This window comes from Ailuropoda melanoleuca, chromosome 2, assembly GCF_002007445.2.
Source record: "Ailuropoda melanoleuca isolate Jingjing chromosome 2, ASM200744v2, whole genome shotgun sequence".
Lineage (NCBI taxonomy): Eukaryota > Metazoa > Chordata > Mammalia > Carnivora > Ursidae > Ailuropoda > Ailuropoda melanoleuca.
In genome coordinates this window covers 71,505,415-71,520,744 of record NC_048219.1, presented here as the reverse complement: position 1 = coordinate 71,520,744, position 15,330 = coordinate 71,505,415, and the positions used below count along the sequence as shown (strand labels likewise).

At 34.4% G+C, this 15,330-nt stretch overlaps 1 protein-coding gene across 2 annotated transcripts in view; it reads left to right on the top strand.

Moving 5' to 3' along the window:
• Window positions 1–15,330, top strand: part of COL11A1 (collagen type XI alpha 1 chain) — a 188,127-nt gene that overhangs the window by 109,849 nt on the left and 62,948 nt on the right. For both annotated transcript variants that reach the window (XM_011224596.3, XM_011224597.3), the window contains exons 36-41: window positions 759–812; window positions 6,238–6,291; window positions 10,604–10,657; window positions 13,575–13,682; window positions 14,076–14,165; window positions 14,424–14,477. In XM_011224596.3, coding sequence (XP_011222898.1) covers window positions 759–812; window positions 6,238–6,291; window positions 10,604–10,657; window positions 13,575–13,682; window positions 14,076–14,165; window positions 14,424–14,477 — 414 coding nt within the window. The remainder of the gene's footprint in view (window positions 1–758; window positions 813–6,237; window positions 6,292–10,603; window positions 10,658–13,574; window positions 13,683–14,075; window positions 14,166–14,423; window positions 14,478–15,330) is intronic.

Here is a 15,330-nt window from a genome sequence, read left to right as displayed (position 1 = left end):
ATATTCTGGGAACATAAAGGATTATCTTTACCAATTATTTTCTGTCTCTATAATAAGGTCTACTTTCTGCATTTTAAAGATATGTAAATATGAGTGTTGAATAATATAGTTAATTAAGCATCAAGTTAAGAACAATATTATAAATTTTATTTGGATTGAATGTTAACGAGAATGATTATACAATAAAATGTTATCATCTTGTCTACAAAAGAAGTTTATATATGAAAAAATGAAATATTGACATCTTCAAAAATTAATTTTAAGTATAGAAATTTGTTAAAGGTCTTTCTGGATTAGCCACTTTTTTGTTTTGTTTTTTTTTTTTTCTTTTAGTTTTGTTTGACTGGAGCCAGAACATTTATAGAGTCAATTTAAAAAATAACTTTTTGGGGGAAGGCTATGGAATTGAAATACTTCTTTTTAGGGATGTTTCCAACCAATGTTAAAAGTCCAGCATCTGTGAAACTTCTTGATACATCTATGTTCTGTTCACTTTTAATATGAATTCTAAATATTTACAATTTTCTTGATTTAAGACCACTGCTGTGATGTGTGGTTTTGAGTGATGAATAATGTGAAAAATCATGCACTTAGCTTTTGGATTAGCATAGATTATCCTGTTGCATTGCCTCAGTTTGTCATTATGGTGAAGAAGCTGTATGCTATGTTTTGGTTCATCTGTAGAAATAAACAGTAAAGTATAAAGATGTATTTTTCAAGGCATAGTCTTAAATTTCTCCACTGCTTTTTCTTTTCAGGGCCCTCAAGGACCTCAGGGTCCAGTTGGATTCCCTGGACCAAAAGGCCCTCCTGTAAGTACCATAGGTTTTCTTAATCTTTCTCCATTGGACAATGTTTCCAAATTTTTGAGCTTCATAGTTTATATTTTAAATAATTTTTAGATACAAATATTGATGAAAATTCTAATAAAAACAAAATTGCAATTGGTAATGTCAAAGAATGTAGATTTTTCAATTTGTTCCATTTATTGTTTCAGTTTATTGAATGTTTCTGATGTAATTCAAATATATCTTAGTAAATATCCTTTCAAAGTATATCAAAGACAGAAACAACATTGCATGGGTGTTATTCTCTCAAATATTCCTCTCCTGCAATGAATATTACTGATGGCATTAAAAACTGTTACTGATTCTTAAATATTTGTTTTATCAGTATTTCTCTTTTGTCTCCCATCACCCAGTGTATCCTTCAAAATATCACTTCCTAACCATTCTCTAGTATTCTGACATTATTTACATCTCATTATAGTTTATTTGTATTTATTATTTTTGTCTCTATCATGCATTCTTTTAAACAATGTAATGCTAACCCTTTCTGAATTATACCCTTTTATAAAATTTGCTCAGATATTCAAATATCTTCACAAAGTTAATGAAATCCTTTATTCTCATACTTAAATATTCCTGGGGACATAGGACATGCTCAGTGCTCAGCTGTTTGCTGCTTCTTTTCTTAGCAACTACTCAGTTTATTTATGAGAACTAGAATCAACTTACCCACTATTTTAGTCCATTTTGGCTCCTATAACAAAAAAAAAAAAAAAAAAAAAACCCAACCAAACAAAACAACACACCCAGAGACCAGATAGCTTATAAACAATAGAAATTCATTTCTCACAGTTCTGGAGGCTGGAAGTCCTAGATCAAGGTGCTGGCGTGGGCAGGTGAGGGCCTCTTCCGGGTAACAGACTTTTTATTGTATCCTCACGTGGCAAAGGGGTTGGGGAGCTCCAGAGCCTTTCATGTCTCATTCATGAGGGTTCCACCTTCATCACTTAAGCACCTCCCAAAGGCCCACCTGACTAATACCATCACCTCTGAAGGTTAGGATTTCAACATATGAATTTCAACATGCGATTTAGGATTTCAGCATGAATTTCAACACAGAGTTTTGGGCCATAGCACCCGTGTGTCTAAGGAAGTTGTTCTGAAAGTGTGGTCCTTGGGTCAGAGCATTGTAGCACCACTGGGGATTTGTGAGACATGCCACCTCGCTCAACTAGAGGGGCCCAGTCTGGGTTTAGCAAATTCTCCGGGGAGTTCTGATGCACGCTCAAGTTTGTAAGCCAGTCTTCGGGTCTACACTAGATAATGCTATGCAAACTCTAATGTGCATACAAATTGTGTTGGTACCTTGTTAAAAATGTAGATTTGACTTAGTAGGTCTGGGGTGAGTCTTGAGTCGTGACATTACTGACAAAGGTCCAGCTGATGCCAGTGCTGCTGCTCCATGGGCCATACTTTAAGTGACAAAGCTAAAAAATATTTTGGCTGAAAATAAAACCAGCATAGTTTGAATATGATCTACTCAGCAGGAAGCTAAGTATTGTTAAAATTTTCAGTCAATAATTTGAGAATCAATGTTTTTTCACTGTAATAATACAGGTAACTAAATCATTACTAGTAGTTTTACTCACATTCTGGATATTTTCATTTGGAGGCTCACTGATATACGTTTTTCAACTGAATATTCTAAATTGATTTTGAACTGAATCTTTTTGACAAAACCACAACATTCACCTTGTGTGAGGAAGGTATATGGGACTTTTTATATATGCCAGTATTTCAAAAATTGTAAATCCCAATTCCCTATTTTCAAATAATTGTAGTTAACCAAATATAGCCCAATAACAATCTTTCATAAAGAAACAATTCAGAAAATTCTGAACTAAGATGTTAAAATTTTAAAAAAATGTTGCATCTGATTTCATTATACTTTTAAATATGTTGAAAGTAATTTGTAACTAAATGAGTATGGGTACCCAATTTTTTATTGAATTGAATAACCCTCAAATTCACTGATAACTTTCAAATGTGCCTTTTAGCTCACATCTTTAAAAAATGAATTATTTATCATGAAATACTGACTTACAGTAAATATTAAATGCTGAAGCAATCTCTTACTTTTGGCTACAATTTTTAGACACTTTGTTTAAAATATTGTTTCAGCACTAACAGTTTTGCTTTATTACTGCAAACATATCAAAAAAGGACTGTTATCTATATTACAGTATTTTAAGTCTTAATGCAAATAGCTAGTGTTAAATATAAAATAGTATCAATGCTACCTGCATATAATGTCGTTTACCCACTATCTCAGTTTCCTTCCAAATGTAATATTGTCTTACAAAGTTTCACATGTAAAGAAGTGAAAATAGTTACAAAAATGATTATATACCTAAGACGTTTCTCATAAATATTTTGAAACCATGTACACAGATCATTGTTTAGCAACATAAAATCCAGTGATATGTATAACTTCCACATTATCATACCATTTATATTTGTACATATTGTACATATTGCTAAGAATTGTTTCCTTCATGGAATGTAATTTTATTGCCAAAGAAAACCATTTGACCCATTTTTCCTCAGACTTTTTCAGTCCATTCTCTCATGTATCTTTCAACAAGTTTTGAGCCATTAATCATGCATGCATTTTGTCTCTAAGAAGTATTAGAAGTATAATAAATGCCTACACTCGGGAAGCATGCAGTCTAGTTGGAGAGACATGACACTGTTAAGGAACATTGCTTTCACTGCTAAACAAAATGATTTTTATACTCTGTTTCTGTGACAAGAGAAACATTAGAGCATGAAATAAAAGTACCTATTATTTCTCTGGTATGCAGTTTTATAACATTTAGGACAGAAGTGCCTTCATCTCTTTCATACAGAAAGAAGAAATTCAGGTAGAGGGCTAGACCCAAGCTCCCTTTTCTACAAATTAATTGGTTCATCTTCTTTGTAATCAGAAAATGTGTATGTGTGTGTGTGTGTGTGTGTGTATGTTTTTATATATAAATTCACACAGATACACATACATAAATGGATTATGTGCTTGGAATGTTGATGTTTAGAGTCTGTTAATCTCCAATGTCAGGATATTGTCACCCTATTTAAGAAGAATTTTAACTTGAGGTGATTAAGATTCATGACACAACTATTATGACATACATTCTATTTATAGAAGAGGAAAAATAAAAATTCAGTTCCAAAGGGAAGAGAAAAAATATCCTTAACATTTATTTATAAGTGTCTTTTCACAGATTGCCTTGCACACTCTCATTTCGATAAATTTGTTGCCACTGCCCTTCGACAACATCAAGGGGAAGTCTCTTTTGACCAATTAAATCATTATTTTGAAATTAATGCTATGAAATTATTTGGTAATTATTCTGCTTTATCTTATTGGATAATAGTGTGGGGCCATTGCAATTATTTAGAATTAATCACTTAATATTTGAAATATATACTTAAATCAAGAAAAATGATGATGGTATGGATTCTTTATGTAGTCTATTAACACTGTTCCCTCACAATATGTAGTAAAGTCATTAAAAATCATGTTGTATTCATACCAAGGTGACGTCATTTTGATCTAGGACCACCATTTTAAAGGGTTGCAATATTTTGCAATAAAAGTGTAATCTATGCTTCCCAAATCAGCAAATATAATGAGATATTGAAATTTATATTTACAGATTTGCTAGAAAACATGTAAATGGTTTACACTGATGGCAAAACACATCATATGAGAGGCATTTTAGTATAAAAGGGAAAAAAAGCCTCATTCATATTTACTATCCTTTAGCTGCCACTCTTTGTGTTTTCAGTTAAAACTTTTACTTCTGCCCCAAACTGACTGCACATTTATTCCTATATATATCAAAATAATAATAAGCTACAGAATTTGTTTTTATTTACTGTTTTGAATTACTGAACTTACATGGAGCTACTATGAATTGACTACTTATGTTTCATCTTTAAACTGAGGGCAGAGCTAACTCTTATATTACTGTATACCTGTGCCTAATACATAAATATGTAATAGATGGTTTTGAAAGAAGAAATGGTTAAATGTTTGCCAAAAATGTTTTTGGGCCTTGGCTAAAAACCATCCAGTTTTGGTCTTTTCAGAGGATGTTACTAGTATCACTGAGGTGATCCTGGGAAACATGAGCAAATCACTGAGCAAGCAATAATCTTGTGAAAAGTCATAAGAACAGCCATTTCTTACAGCTGCTAATTCACATGGCAGCCAGGGACGAGATGAGATCAGGGAGCAGGGCTGGAACTAGACCCTGTCGGGAGGTCTTTCTCCTGAGCTGTTGGAGCCAGCGTCAAAGAAGTCTTACTCCAGTGGAACAAAGCTGTCAGTGAAAATAATCTTATTTTGAAACAAAGCCTTTTTTCTAACTCAGTATAAAAACAATCGATATTTTAAAATGGATTTTTGTAAATAATACATTTTTAAGCTAAATAAATTTCATTAAATGATTAATATAGTGTGAAAGGTGTATCTGTTATCATTAAAAATGTTATTAAAATGATTATTTCTCTTCATTTATCCAGAGGTGAGAATATTTCTGCCTATACCTATTAAACGTGTTTTGAAATCTGACCCCAACACTTAATGGTTTTTGGGTAGGGCAAATAATCCATAATGCAGACTAAAGAAGCAGTCTATTTCTACTAAGGATCTAAAACACAGGAACCACACAGAGTTGTTTACTTTAAGTGCTTAGTTAATTGCTTCATTTATTTCTTCAGTCATGACACAGACAGCATCCTTTAGAGAAAGTGATAACATAGTAGATTTTCTGTCCGGTGCTTAACAAACATTCTGTGTCCTAGAAGATATTTAAGAAAACCAACTGGGAAAATTGGGCTTTGATGACTTCCAAAATTGAGCATTGTACCTTACCTTGTTCCCTTTACTTGAAGCAATTGAGAGACAAAGTGCCCTTGTTTATGTTTGTATTTCTTTTCATTCTTACCAGTTAGAAGCTCAGACCACCACTAGAGGACACTATCTTTCTGCTATCCAAATCTTGAGGCACAGGAAATTGAGTTAGGGACAGATCACCAAAAAGGGGAAAAATACTCATTTGTCAAGTACTGAAGAACTAAACCTTTTTGTAAAATTAAAAATAAAGATCTGTGTGAATATGTTTTTAAAAAATAGATGCTAACAAAATCATTTAAATGTAAAATGTTCGCAATAGAGTTATACAGTTTTCTCTTGGTCACAGTTACAGATAGAATAATCCTAAGGAGGTACGCACACATACTACCATATATAAAATCAACAGAACATCAAAATACGACACCTAATGAAAATATGATGAGAAAATTGTCTAACAGATTACATTTAAAGTATGAACAATTTCAAGAAATATTTACAACATGTGCTCTTTAATATTTGTGATTTCAGGGGCCACCTGGGAAGGATGGTCTGCCAGGACACCCTGGACAACGTGGAGAGACTGTAAGTGACCCCACTCTTTTGACTGAAATTTTCATCTCTAGTATGTCATCGTTTCACAGAAAGCTACTTTATTATTAACAGCTACTTTCCTAGGTTATGGACAATGAAGAAATTAATTTCATTGAAACCTTTATTTAAAAATATACATAAAATACATAAATAGACCCAAATTTGTATCCCACCACAAATGAATATACTTGAGGATATGGGGTATTACTTGATTTGACTGTCCTTATTGTCAATAACAGAACTTTGGGGATGAGTTGACGGAGAAGACCCCATTATCTTTTGGATACCTCTACAAGGTTGTCCACCTTGAGCCTTTCACAAAAGTATTTGTTTAAAGATATATTCCGTCCAACCCTCACACACGTTCACTCTCTAAAGGAAACGCATTACCCCAAGCCATGCGTTTAATAAATTCTTCTATCCAGAACAAAGGGATGAAATATTTTCTGATGTTGGAACCAGAAGTCTGTAACTGGGTAGAAACTATGTCAAATGTCTCTTCTAGCCTTAGTAAGAAAATGTAAATGAATAAAACGTAACAATTTTATTTTAAAATTATGAGGACTATAACATGAAATTAATTGTCTGAACAACTTATGTGAATACCAATGATTTGGGCAGGGGGAAAACTGGCGCCTTAAGTATGGTTTAAAAATCCCAGTGAGTTTGTTTGTTTATTTTGCTACTGTTACAGAACCATGTGCCTGGCTTTTCCAGGGGGATGTTAATCTAATCAGAAGTTATCATAGTTTAGCACGTGTCCTTGGACTCCATTCTTGGGTGTCACCGTTGATTAATTTTATCCAGATTTCTTAAGGAAATCACAACACAGACTAGCTTTGATGATGTGGTTCAAAGTCATGTTAGGGCACGCAGCCAGCATGAAGACGTATGAGTTGCACTGCAGTGCACACACAGCAACAAATCTGAAAACAGGATGATTTTTTTGCATAGGATAAACAACCTATCAGCAGCAACTCAATTCCTGTTTTGCTCACCAAGCAATGATTCTTAGTGTAACAACTTCCTCATTTTAGTCAGATTGTAAGCTTCAAAGTCTTGGATTTCAAAAGCAGAATCAAATATGACTTAGTGAGACCAAAGAGTATAATTGTTTGGGTTTCCTCCCGGGAATTACATCTGCATGAGGAGCATAAAATAAACTCTTTAATGGAGAATCCATACTCAGATTTGCAAACGTACTCTCATTCAAATCTTGCAGTCAATAATTTTTAACTAAGTCATTGTGTAACTTTGTGGGAGTAACTCTAGAATATTCTCAAAATGTCTTTTGAAAGGGGATACCTAGAGAATAGGCATTGTAAAATCCCTTATGTCTTCAATTTAATCAAGACCTTCTGCTTCTATCCAGAGGAGCTATATTATATATAACATTTAAATTTAAACAAAGCATATGAAATAGCATATTAACTAGTGATTCTAAGATGGATACTTTCCTCTAGTAGTTTCTCATAGACAAAGCCTAGAATTATTTCTGGAAAATTGTATTCCTGATTTCAAATCCACTTTTTTTTTTAAGATTTTATTTATTCATTCGACAGAGATAGAGACAGCCAGCGAGAGAGGGAACACAAGCAGGGAGAGTGGGAGAGGAAGAAGCAGGCTCATAGCAGAGGAGCCTGATGTGGGGCTTGATCCCATAACGCCGGGATCACGCCCTGAGCCGAAGGCAGATGCTTAACCGCTGTGCCACCCAGGAGCCCCTCAAATCCACTTTTGAGAGCAAGAGTGAATCATCCTCTATTCAGGAACCTTTCTTTCTCACCTTGTTCTGTGCTGAATGGGATTCAAAGGATTGCCTTGTACAAGAAAGAGTCAGAAACTAGAGCAGCTGTATGTTGCTATATATGTGTCACCTTATTTTCTTTTGTTATATTTGAAATTTGTCCCCAGTGAGAAATCCTTGAATTGAAGTTTCATTCTGACATTTTACAATTCAAAGCTTTTTAAGGCCACCGGCAAAAATTTAAAATAAATTGTTATACTGAAAAAAAAAACGCAAATTTGTCTCAGGAACACACTGCCAAATCCTACAGTCATCCTAAAATTAACTTAGTCTCCTACAGATTATCAGAATAGGAGTTAACATTTTTATTGGGTCTTACAGCAGACCGAATGTAGCAAATTGATCTCCGTTTTCAGGGACTTTGAAAAACATAATTTAACTTGTTATTCTAAAATTAAGTGGCAAGTATAGTCTTATTATATGACAATATTGAACAAGCACACTCCACTGTGAACTACAAAATTTTCTTATACATGGTTTATTTGTGTCACATTTATTGGATATTTGCAAATACTCTGAACGTATTAAAGGAACAGACATATAAACAGTGCTGTCCTCCAGCTCCTCCCAAATCAGTCACCCACTCAGATATCCTAACACCTAAGGTTTTCTCTTTCCACATTTTTCACAGAATTTCCTTAATTAAGCATTGATTTTTAATCACTTGATTTTCATTAATTATTATTACAATAATTTTTTGTATGCTGTTCTTGCTCTCACAGTTACTAGGGAAAAAAAAAAAACCTTGTAAGACCTTTTTTTTTTTTTTTTTTCCAAGTTCAGTATTGCATTTGTATCTTCATGTCAAACTTAGTGATCCGAAATTGGGAGAAGGCATAATCCAGACAGAGGGAACAAGCTATGCAAATATGTGGTGTATGGCTATTCAGAGAAAGGTTAGAAGATCAGCATGGCTAGAATGTAAAACATATTCTATGATATATTCCCCTTGTATTAATTTGTTTTGCTATTTTTAAAATATTTTTTAAAAGCTTTTATTTATTTCTTTATTTGACACAGAGAGAGAGAGAGCACAAGCGGGGGGAGTGTCAGGCAGAGGGAGAGGGAGGCTCTCCACAGAGCAGGGAGCCCTAGGAGGGGCTGGATCCTGGGACCCCAAGATCATGACCTGAGCTGAAGACAGATGCTTAACTGACTGAGCCACCCAGGTGCCCCTGTTTTGCTATTAAAAGTGGTTTCTCAAGACAAACTCTGTTGCTCTCAAGAATTAATAGATTTAAAAAATAGAAGGACTCTATTTTCTTTCCCTGAAATGTCAATTAAATGACAAATACAGGTTCTTTTCCTTTTTCCTACTTATAAAATTTTGTTATTGTAAATAATTTAATCACTTATCTGGAAGGTTGAGATACAAACACCGGACTACAGTTTCTGCCCTTTGCTTTTCAATCTTATTATTTCCAGTCTCATGTTGCCGTGAATACTTTTGTAGACACTACTTGCTTTAACTCAGTTCTGAGGTCTTTCTCCCCGTATTTTGAAGCTACTTCTCCAACTGTTAAATGTAAGTTAACTTACATGAGAAAGAAATTTGCCCATCATAAAACAGTCATACAAATGAATAACCCACGAGTCTAGAGAAATATAGACACCAAAATATATGCTCAAAGGCTTTGTTTAGTGACTACCTGCTGCTTACATCTACCAGATTTTATCTTAATGGCTGCATTATTTACAAGGCACATTTGTAACTGCATTGGGGGGGGGTTAAGAAAGAATACTGATAAAATGCTGAAATGATTGCTAATTAGGCACAGTGTTCTTTTTACAAATGTACTCTACATCCTGTTTTATTTTTGTTTTTATTTTGTTTTGATTCTATTCTTTTATTTTATGTTGGAATGCAGGAAAGGGAAATGCATTAATATCACAGACGATAGATTTATCTCTGTATATAGAACCAGTGGACTGTTTCAAGAATGTCTACATCATCATTTATTTCATCCATAAACATTCTTACATTAAAATTCTCGCTGTTGTTTGACCAAGTGGAATAGGGCTCAGAATACGTTTTCCCTCTAATCTCGTCCCATTGTCTTCTTTTCTTTTAAGTTTATTGAAAGTAATCATTGGACCATAATGTGAAATAGTGAGGATGGTAAATTTAGAATTTTAAAGAACAGTGGAATAGAATAACTCATATTTAAGCTTTTAAAAAATAAGTATTTTTAGGGGTGTTTGGGTGGCTCAGTCAGTTAAGTATCTGACTCTTGATTTTGGTTCAGGGCGTGATCTCAGGGTTGTGAGATTGAGCCCCACGTCCGGCTCCATGCTCAGCTCATGCTTGGGATTCTCTCCCTCTTCTTCTGCCTACCCTCCCAAAATAAAGAAATAAAAATAATAAAATAAAATAAATTTAAAAAATAAGTATTTTTAGCCAAAAAGTGACTTTGTTTTAATGTGAGTTATCTTACCAAATTTTAACTTATGCTTTTGTCATGTATAACTTTAACAGGTTATGCTTTCTTTCCTTAGGGATTTCAAGGCAAGACTGGCCCCCCAGGGCCAGGGGGTGTCGTTGGACCACAGGTATGTCCATTTACTTTATATCTCTAATAAGATTTATTTTCCTGTTTATATTTTCATCTTTTCTATGCTGTATAAAATCTGCCCATTTTATTATGATTCAAAATGATGTATTTTAGATCTTACATCACATTTAAATAAATGCAACTGGGTTACCTCTAATAAACTTTAGCAAACTATTACTTAACTGAAGAGATTTTTCAGTTGACTGCATAAACGAAAGAGAATAAAAGAAACAATGAAAATTAAGTCAGAAAATTCACAATGAAGTTAACATGAAAGCCTGACCACAGTATTGCCTGCGAAAACCAAAATGCTTTATTAGAAAGATTGACCATCATCTTTCCCCAGAATTTCAAATACAAAATGACTCCAGATTTCTGAGTATAAATTAGATTTAGATGTATAATATATTAGAAATATAATATAAAGCTTTGAACACAGATTTTTTTCCTTAAATTGTAATATTAGTAGAGTATTTCATGTTTAAGATTTTTGTCTTTATAACAATGATTTCCATCAATGATAAAATATTAGTTTGTAATCTTTGAATATGTCTAAATAATGATAGAGACAGATAGCTTTTCAACATAGGTGGCAGAAGGAGCCTCAAAAATTGATGCAGTAGACTGAATTATAGAATAATTTGTGAGAATAGGAAATATTTATTCTGGCAAAGTGGTATTGAATGGAAAGAGCACATTTAGTTTACTCAGCTGGAATTTCACCCCTGCTAATCACAAATCATAGCAAAAGAGCAAGAGCAGTTGAATAAGTGTTTTAATTATTTAATTGCTTTAAATAGTTTTTTTCTCAGCCTATAATTAGTTCTTAAGACTTTGTGACTCAAATACAGCCACACACACAAACACACAAATGTGCACATCCAAACATACATATAAGCAGAGAAACAAAAAACTGCATCTTCTTTCTAGGAATATGTGTAACAGAGGCAAAAATGAAGAATTCTTGGAGTGATTAATCATTTAATTCCAGAGATGAATCCTGAACCAAGGGAAATGCTATTTATTCTTTTATATGAGAAAAATGTAGCATGAGTGATTTTTTACTTGCGTACTTTTTGTGTGTGTGTGCTGAAGAACTCTTTTTATTTTAAGATTTTATGTATTTATTTAGAAAGAAAGCATGCTAGCAAGTGAGGGTCAGGGCACAGGGAGAGAGAGAGAGAGAATCTCAAGCAGACTCCGTGCTGAGCGCAGAGCCCCATGTGGGGCTGGATCTCATGATCCTGAGATCAGGACCTGAGCCAAAATCAAAAGTCAGTTGCTTAACTGACTGAGCCACCCAGGTGCCTCTGTGCTGAAAAATTCTTAACTGCTTACCAGTTTTAATTTAAAAAGAAGAAATACTCCTTCAATAATTAGCTACCCTTATTTTTTCATTTCACGCAACTTCATGGCAATTTTCTGTGAAAAAATATAACTTAAAGAATGATTCCTATTATATTCAATATCCATGAATAGAAATGGAATTAAAGTCCAACTAGAATGTAGACATCAAGGGGCTTAACAATATTTCAGGTCCTTACCCCTTTGAAAATTCATCTCTGCCTAATGCAGACATCTGGCTTCTGAGATCTTTGTTGTTATTGTTGTTGTTAAAGTATCAGGTGTTTTACTGAGGATGCATTTCCATTGAGTTAGTTTTCTTTATTGATTCTTTTAAGAGAGAAAATCCAATTCCTGATTTCAGTAACCTAATTTTCATGTTAGGACAAAATAAGTGATTTAATAGGAACAATATTGATCATGATATTTGATATTTACTCCATTTTTTGTAGTCATGTGAATCACTGCTCATTTTTGTCTTAATGGTGATAGCCATTAAATTAAGGATCAATTTTACCTTGCTTACTACTGAAATTCCAGTGATCAGATATCCAAGAAAAATTCCTTTGGGGGTGGAATGTTTGTACATTAATGATAAATTGGGGACTTTCAGCAATATATAATTAAAAGAATTTAAACCTAGAAATTTACAGTCAAATACGAGACAGATATGTTCTTTATCCAAGACCAGAGGTTAAGAATCTGTTGCATTTTTAGAGAAATAACAGGGAATGATAATGCATAAACAACTTCAACAACACATTCCACTGTTTAACAACCTTAGCATCTGGAAACTTTCCCTTTATATGTCTTTAACTTAAATCCTTCATTTTGCTTTATTCTAAGTGGAGATAGAGAGTAACTGGTGACATTCTCTATTTATACTTGAAAGCTCATTAAACTTTAGCACCACAGAACAGCACCACTCAGGGGACACATAAATGACCCGACATTTTTCACTTTGGCATTTGCAGCAATTTAAGGTAGCGGGTTATTTGTTACAGCCTTTGGCCGGGAGGAACTGCCAGCCCAAACTCGCGGCCTGCAGGATCTCCCTGCTACATTCCCTAGACTTTGTCAAATGAATATAAATTAACTATAGAGAGGTCTCCAGTCGTGGAAATTCCAAGGAGAACTGCTTTGGTTGTTTGGGTTCCAGGGGACCGAGGCTTATTATCAAGCAGTGATTCATTGGGTATCTACCAATGTGTTACCAATGTCTCTTTTACTCCTATCCTCATTTGGCATCTTATATAAAAAGAAGAAATGGGATGAAACTAGTGAAAACCTGCAGTTTTTAACAATACTTTGGTCTCACTCCGAAGCACTTCTGGTAGTGAACAAAGAAAATAGCTCTTTGAATTTACCTATGTAAATGAGGTCCTAACCAAGGACAACACTTATTCTTCTCCAACTCCTCCCAGATCCGCTGCTTTTTGTTTTGTAGGACAGCATGGAAGTAAATAAGAATGATAAATTTCTGCGAAAGGGAGTACTACTTCTTTGGGGTTTGTGTTATCCTTGCCAAAAGTAAAAGAGTAATTTAATGAGGTTTTGCTGATCCAATTTAGGGACCAACTGGCGAGACTGGTCCGATAGGTGAACGAGGACATCCTGGCCCTCCGGGCCCTCCTGGTGAGCAAGGTCTTCCTGGTGCTGCAGGAAAAGAAGGTGCAAAGGTATGACACTCTCAAGGAATCTTCTTGGCTGAAAACATCTATTTACTTTTCACTGTAGCTTCTCATCACCTGTCCATAGAGTCTCTACGTGTTAGCATAGTATTTAAATGGATCAGAAAGATATACCAGTAAAATATTCAGCTTATTGTACTTCAAAGTGTGACTAAACAATAACATATGCCCACTTAGCTCCATTGACCAGAACACTGCCCATTTATATACAGTCTTAAATATAAGTAGTGGTCTGTTCATTTTAATGTATATGGCATTCCACACAATATTCTCATTTTTGAATGACATTTAGGCTTTACTTTCACATTAGAGGCAATAACAGCTTTGAGTATAGAAAAATGTAGAAATTACTCTGTGATTGATGTGTATTATATTCTTTAGGGTGACCCAGGTCCTCAAGGTATCTCAGGGAAAGATGGACCAGCAGGACTACGTGGTTTCCCAGGTGAAAGAGGTCTTCCTGGAGCTCAGGTATAATCAACATATAGATAAAGCATGTAAATGAGATTGCTTATCAGAAGCATTTTTCTCAGGACTTAACTAAATAAAATTCATAAGTAATTAAGGGGAGATGCGTAAGCATAAGCATTGATTATCATAATATATATAGCAATGTATATTTGCGTCTAAAAACACTTCTTACCATCTTCATTTTATCAATCATACATTTCCTATTTATATTCAAGTCAACATTGATTCATTTTCTTTGTTTTTATTCTCATTTCCCAGGGTGCACCTGGACTGAAAGGAGGAGAAGGTCCCCAGGGCCCACCGGGTCCAGTTGTAAGTATGATTATAATAAATAGCCGTGCTACCCTTGGTTGCAAATTATAGCTCTTCTTTCATTACTCTCATGCTGTGATCCCACGGTGTGTAGGAGAGAAAATAAACACACGTCAATCAAATCAGTCAATGCCTGGTTTCTACTAATTGCATGCACTAATGAGTGCAGAAACAGAGGAGTTTAGACGATTGGAAATATTTACTCCACTGCTACTTTCAGGAGGTAAAAGGAGCTAGCTTGCTTTTTAAATACTCAAGGAAATAAATCATAATTTGTCTTATTGTGAGTACTTGATGAGACTTGAATTTTGTCAATGCTTTTAAAAACTCTCCTAAGCGGGAAAGGCGTATATTCATTTATGTGTTATCCAGATTGCTTTACTTAGTGTAACCTTACAAAATAATTGGCAAATGAGCAAATACCAGATTTTTACTTCACCTTTTCCTTTCTTGAGATATACATCAATCCCTCTGAAAGCAATTGCATGCAGCCTTCATTTTTGCCCACGAGTTCAACTTTGTTCTTACTTGTACTCAGAAGGGTTACCAATAACAGCTAAACCACCAATTTTAGTGGCCTCATCTCATTCTTCATCTTATTTCACCAAGCTGAATAGCTGAAAGTGGCTTTAAATCCTCTCTCAACTTCCTTACGCAAAATATTGACATCATATTAGACCCCCTTCAAAATGTTTCTTTATTTTGACCCCCTTTCTTGATCACCACTGCTACCGCCTTTGTTCAGACTCTCTCCTGTCTCTCCTTGCTCGGTAGTGTCTTACTGCATGTCCCTGACTCCATTTCCTTAGCCTCTTCAGTTTTGCCCACTGGTTTGAGAATTACAGGTGCACAT